The sequence below is a fragment of the Cryptotermes secundus genome, unplaced genomic scaffold (genome assembly GCF_002891405.2).
Source record: "Cryptotermes secundus unplaced genomic scaffold, Csec_1.0 scaffold763, whole genome shotgun sequence".
Taxonomy (NCBI): domain Eukaryota; kingdom Metazoa; phylum Arthropoda; class Insecta; order Blattodea; family Kalotermitidae; genus Cryptotermes; species Cryptotermes secundus.
In genome coordinates, this window is record NW_019724754.1 from 70,934 (window position 1) to 77,476 (window position 6,543).

General features: G+C 41.2%; 1 protein-coding gene across 3 annotated transcripts in view; it reads right to left on the reverse strand.

Moving 5' to 3' along the window:
• LOC111862948 (protein crumbs) overlaps positions 1-6,543 on the reverse strand; it is a 112,703-nt gene that overhangs the window by 23,372 nt on the left and 82,788 nt on the right. For all 3 annotated transcript variants that reach the window (XM_023848837.2, XM_023848838.2, XM_023848835.2), the window contains 2 exons: positions 5,052-5,267; positions 4,310-4,503 (listed from right to left, as the gene is read on the reverse strand). In XM_023848837.2, coding sequence (XP_023704605.1) covers positions 4,310-4,503; positions 5,052-5,267 — 410 coding nt within the window. The remainder of the gene's footprint in view (positions 1-4,309; positions 4,504-5,051; positions 5,268-6,543) is intronic.

The following is a 6,543-nucleotide window of genomic DNA, read 5'->3' on the forward strand; positions in this document are numbered from 1 at the left end:
AGGCAATAGCTCAGAACACAAAAGAAATGGGAAAAGAAAATAATGCGCGGACAATATCCACACAGCTTATATGACACTCTGGTGGATGAGGAACAGACCTATCGATGGTTGAAATTTGGAGGCTTTAAAGGGGAAACAGAAAGCTTAATCATAGCAGCTCAGGACCAAGCAATCAGTACAAACTATTTTAAGAGAAAAATATTGAAAGAAGAGATCGGAAGTAAATGTCGACTGTGTAAAGAATACGAAGAAACTATAGTCCATTTAACATCAGGATGTCCTGTTTTGGCGAAGAAAGAATATATAGTAAGGCATGATAAAGTTTGCATGTATTTAAATTACTCAATATGTAAAGAATTTGGAATTCAAGTATCAGACAACTGGTACTCATACGTGCCTAAGTCAGTATGTGAACATGAGGATATAACGGTGTTATGGAACCAAGGTGTACAAACAGACAGAGAGGTTCTGGCAAACAGGCCTGACATATTAATTAAAAACAAGCAAAAGAAAACTTGCATACTTATAGATGTATCAATACCAGCGGACAGGAATGTAGTACAAAAAGAAGCAGAGAAGAAATTAAAATATAAAAATTTAAGCATCGAAACTCAGCGAATGTGGAACATGAAATGTTTTGTGATACCAGTAACTATTGGAGCCACGGGTACAGTCACGAGAGGGTTGAGAAAATATCTGGAACTAATTCCTGGTAAGCACTCCATAGATTCACTGCAAAAAACAGTATCCTGGGAACATCACACATACTACGAAAAGTGCTACAGTGTGAAGCTTGAAGCCTGAGTGGTGAGGTGCATCACTGGTTCAAGAAAAGGAATACCAGGAAATAAACCTGTGACAAGAGATGATGATGATGATGATGATGATAATAATAATAATAATAATAATAATAATAATAATACATGGGAGTGGAGATATAGCTCCACCATTCTTGACCTCAGCACCAGATGAAGGTGAGTGGTCAGCTTCACACCCTGGCTGCTTTACCCCCAAGGAAATCACCTGTGGTACCCACTGAATAGGAGGCTGGGTGGGCTCCAGAGCTGGTCTGGACACTGTGGAGAAGAGAAAGATGTTGCCTCTGCCAGGAATCGAACTGCAGCTGTCCAGGCCATTGCACATCCCTATATCAACTGAGATACCCCGACTTCTTCCAATATATGTCAAAAATGTAACTTTTATGTCTTTTTCCTGTTTTCAGCCTCAAAACTTAATAGAGGAATACCAAAGATATTGCAGAATTTACATGTGCTCTTGCCGGTATGTATAAAAGTCAAGGCTGCAAATACAATCCCAAATATTACATTATAAATTTATAATATAATCTTACAATTACATTATATTATATACTATAAGTGTGGAGCTGACCACTCACCTACACCTAGTGTCAAGGTCAAGAATACTTCCCCACATCTTCATGGCCTGGTGCCTAATTAATTAAGCACAGGGACAATTTTACCTTTTATATATTATAGTATTATAAGTAATTGTTTCTACTTCATATAACAATGTTGTCAGTCACAATTTACAGCATCAAATGACTGGATGACAATGAACAGTTAATTAGAAGAAATGAGGAAGGAAGCAGCCATGTCCTAACTTGAGGTACTATCCTAGAACCTGGGGGACTGAGAAAAACCATGAAATATCTTGGCAAAGCAAGTTGGTGTTGTAGTCAAGATTCAGATCACACATACGTGGTGTGTTCAAAAAGTATCGAACCTTCTTTTTTCCCGCATAAACCAACGAAGCGCGGGAGGCTCCCTTCGGTGGAGATGTGGAGGGGACATTCATGCGCAGTCATGAATTTTTTCCCGCCTGCAGAAAATGGCATCAAATTTTGCCAAAAGCTTGGTGATACCCAAGTGGAAACCATTCACAAGATTCAACAAGCTTTCGGGGATGATGCCATGAGCAACTTACAGATAAAGGAGTGGTACAACCGCTTCAAAGATGGCCACACACCAGTAGACAGCGAACCGTGTTCAGACAGACCCTCAACAAGCCGAAATGAGAATGTCATTGAGCAAGTGCGGACTTTGGTCATGGAGGACCGTCGTATCACAGTCCGAGAACTTGCGAACGAGATAGGGGTAGCACTGGATCAGTACATTCAATTTTTTACTGAGGATTTGGGCATGAGGAGAGTGTCCACGAAATTCGTGCTGAAACTGCTAACAATGGAGCAGAAGCAACGCCGTCTGGAAATCACACAGGACATGCTGGACAATGCAAACAGTAATCCCAACTTTCTGAACACCGAGATCACAGGCGATGAGTTGTGGGTTTATGGGTACGACCCGAAAACCAAGATGCAGTCGTCACAGTGGAAACATCCAACATTCCTGAGGCCAAAAAAAGCACGGCAGGTCTGCAGCAATGTCAAGGTCATGTTGGCCATTTTCTTCAACTCCCGTGGGGTTGTGCATCATGAGTACGCACCACAAGGCTAAACCATCACAAAGGAATACTACCAGGAGGCCCTTCGTCGCCTTCATGATGCTGTGCGGCGCAAATGACCGGATCTGTGGGCAGCAAAATCTTGGCAGCTCCATCATGATAACGCATCCGCCCATTCTGCGCATCTGATTCAGACTCTCATCACCAAACACAACATCCCTGTTGTTTGTCAGGCTCCCTACTCCAACATGGCTCCGTGTGACTTTTGGCTATTTCCCAAGCTGAAAATGCCGCTGAAAGGAACCCAATTTGAGTCAAGAGAAGACATCATGCGGAATGAGATGGCCCGGCTGATCACCATTCCAAAAGACGCGTTCCAGAACTGTTTCCAACAATGGCGGAAGCACTGGGAGAAGTGTGTGCATTACCAAGGAGACTACTTTGAAGGGGATTATGGTTTTGTACCTCCAAATCAATAAATGTATTTCTACCGACCAACGGTTCGATACTTTTTGAACACACCACGTATAAAGCTTAACACAGTGTGGACCAGCGATTTAAATATTTCAATCACCCTGGGGCTGCCATTATTAAACCTACTATTCTAACTTGTGCACTGTTCACTTAGAAATCTCCTAATTAATGTTATGAACTAAAATTTTTGGAGAACACTTTCCAGTGCTCCTAGAAGCGCTTGAGGGTGTGATATTTCTGGAAACATTCCCCTTTGTGAAGTGGTATTACACAGAACTCGCAAATGTAGACATACTCCTTTTTTTTTTTGTGAACTGTGCAAACACGGCATTGTCTAGAAGGATGCTTCCCCTTGGAATGTTCACTCTTCACAATTTTCATGAGGGTATGTTTCCCTATATCACCTGAGAGCCGCCCTGGGGGGTCCACATGAGGCCTGCTTGGGGTGGAAGTTGATGGGCCCAGTTACACTAAATCTGTGTCTGACTCTGGTTCTGCCGCCACCATCTGGTCTGTAGCCCAGGCCTTTGCCACATTCATCAGAAATGCTTTGTATTTCAATTTCAAATCAGGGTTTAGATTTTTTACTGTCCCCGTAATTTATTACCTGCATTATTGTCGGAGCTACTGTCACATTTACTGTCTGTGGCCACAAGTCTTTGTTCTCCCCTGTCAGTGCTGCTCTCTGAATCACCATGACTATGTGTCTGACAAGGCAGGTCAGCAAGCTCATCGAAGAAGAATTTGTCCTTGTCCATACCCCACCACTAACTACTGGCTGATACATAAAGCTCGAAGAGCAGCAAAGCATTTTCGTTTATAGTGGGTTAAGAAAGCAGTGAGGTCAAGTTACTGACAGGTAAGCAAACATTCCAGAGTTTTATTATGCCATTGCGTGCAATTTGGGTGGTGCCAGAGCAAGGTATATTGTGTTACAACCTAACATGTCCTAAAATCATGATATCATGTGACCGGTACGCCATGTTTAAAAGCCAAAAGCATGATATCATGCGACTGGTCCTCAATGTGTTAAGTGGACAGCGACTAGTTTTCATGGTTATTCCATATTTTTAGCTAGTACACAATTTTGGCTTTTATTCATAGATGGCAGTGATGTATAGTTTTTGGCTGTATCTTAGAATACCTTCATAACACACGTCTGCAATATTAATATCTGTGGCATGTCCTAGTGCTTGTGAAATATTATTTCTTTTAAGCAGGTATTGATCTTTCCACAAGAAACCTCAGCCAGAATATATATTTTTCTGTATCCAAAAGCTTCTACACCAATATTGATTTGAGCGTTACTCCTTCCTTGAAGTTTAGCAACTATTTACTGTGATATTGTCAATGAAAGCAATCATACCCTGGGCAAAGAACACAGTACTCCTGCTTGGTGGGAGTAAGTTTGTACCTGAAATCATTCCATGTCACAAAACAGGTTCCACTGTGCTCACATGGATTGCTCCTACATGAGTTGTCAGACACAACTCCCTCCAGTACCATCGTTTTATCAAAGCTTACAGTACCAAACGGAGGAGGAATCTCCAGATCATCCGCCCCCAGAGGAAAGAATTCAACCACCATGATGCGATTCCCATTGCTAATCTGTAACAAATAACATCAAATGTTTTGTCATCTATTCTGTTACACATAGCACAAGATAGAAATACCAAAAGCACAATGTTTAGTCCTTCCCTGTTCCCTGTTGGAAGCCTTCTATCAACATTCACAAATTTACTGCCACATTATTGCTAGCTCCTTATATTTTGACATATCTTCTGCTGCAAGAGGAGTTTCATATTTCCCTAAGCCAAAGTGACTTTTCATTTTTATTTTTGTGCTGGTTGGAGTGAAGTTGGAAAGAAGGATGGGAGGGGGTTAATGTATCAACCAATCACTTGAACCCAACTGTAATGTATCCTTATGTATATCCTTATCATGTTATACTATATTATGGAAAATATATTTTTCTGACAAATTTGATTAAATACTGTGCAAAGCTTGCCTCATACTGTTAGAGAGATGAAACCAAAATGGATAGGATGGACAAAATATGAAGAAAACAAATAAAAATTAAATCCTGGTAGTGAAATCAACATGGCAAAAGACAAAAGGGATCCAAAATATGCCATGGAATCTATACTCTATGTTACCTGCACATCTTGTATGATTCCCTTGAAGTTCACTGGGGGCTTTGTAATTTCAGATCGATCTGGAATTGCTTCAACTTGGCGAATGGTACGCCCCATCTGTGGCATGCCTCCGAGATATAACACGTTCACATCAAGTGGACCTGTCGCAGAGATAGTTTTTCGGAAATACTCTGTCCCATTCATCTTCACCTGGACCAGCGTTACATTGCGCACAACCTGGTAGAAACATCATAGAGGCATGAACACATCATTATGAAAATTGTGCACAGATATGGCGACTATTACATTCTTCCCTTATGGGCTGAGCTTGTTGAGGTTTATATACAGTCAGCCATTCCTAAACACTTATTTGTGTATTGAGGTCCCTTGTATTCCCTTTGAAACTATTATTTGTACATGCACAGGAAAATTGGAGCAAGTATGACTCAATCTGAATAACAATGGGCTACATGTTGAAAAGGCAGGGTTTAATTATTGGAAAGGACAAGAGAATTTTCTCTACTCAACAATGTCCAGAGCAGCTCTGAGGCGCACCCAGCCTCCTAGTTTATGGGTACTGGTATGTCTTTTGCCACGGGTAAAGTGGCCAGGGTGTGAAGCTGACCAGTCACATCCCTCTACTGCCAGGGTCAAGAATGGCAGAGCTATAATTCCACTCACCCATGTCTTCATGGTAAGACGCTTAATTAATTAAGCACAGGGATACCTCTATGTTACCTTACAAAAGGAAAGTGTCCTTACATTAAGTTGATGCTGACATCAGAGACAGGCACAGCAGCTTCAACCAGCTAACACCATCAATTTATTTCTATATTTACAGTAGCGTAGTTGGTTGGGCCACTATGTTACAAGCTGGAAGGTTGCGGGTTCAATTCAAATTTAGGTCACTGGATTTTTCAATTTACCTAATCCTTCCAGCTGATCCTGGGGTCAACTCAGCATTAAGAGAAAAGAGTACCAGGAATCTTCACGGGGGTAAAGGGTGGCTGGCGTGTAAGGATGACAACCTCACCACCATCTGTGAGCCGATTGTCTAGAAAATGTTGGAGCCTCGACATCTCACAACCATATGGGCCTCCACAGCCTGTTATAGGGATAGCTTTATGCAGTTTCCTGAACAACAGAGCCAATACCTCTAACTGTGTGGTGTAAAGGTAATGGTAACAGTAATGTAAAGTTGTCCATGTGCTTAACTAATTAACCTTTATCGGACGGGCCATTTAATTTCCGGTAGGGGCAGCTGGACGGAGTTTATTTAAATGCCCGCCCTTCTAGGGCAATGGAATTGTAAGCATGTTTCTAAAAATGGTGTAATTTCTACATTTCTTATGATAAACGAATGAAATGAACGCTCCTTTAATGTAGAAAGAATATAGAATCAGATATTCTAATTTACAGGTTTTAATATCTGTAAAAAATTTTTACACTCATTCAAAAAAAAAAAAATCCCGAAATTCATACATTTTCTGCACCATGCGTTCTAGCAGTGTAA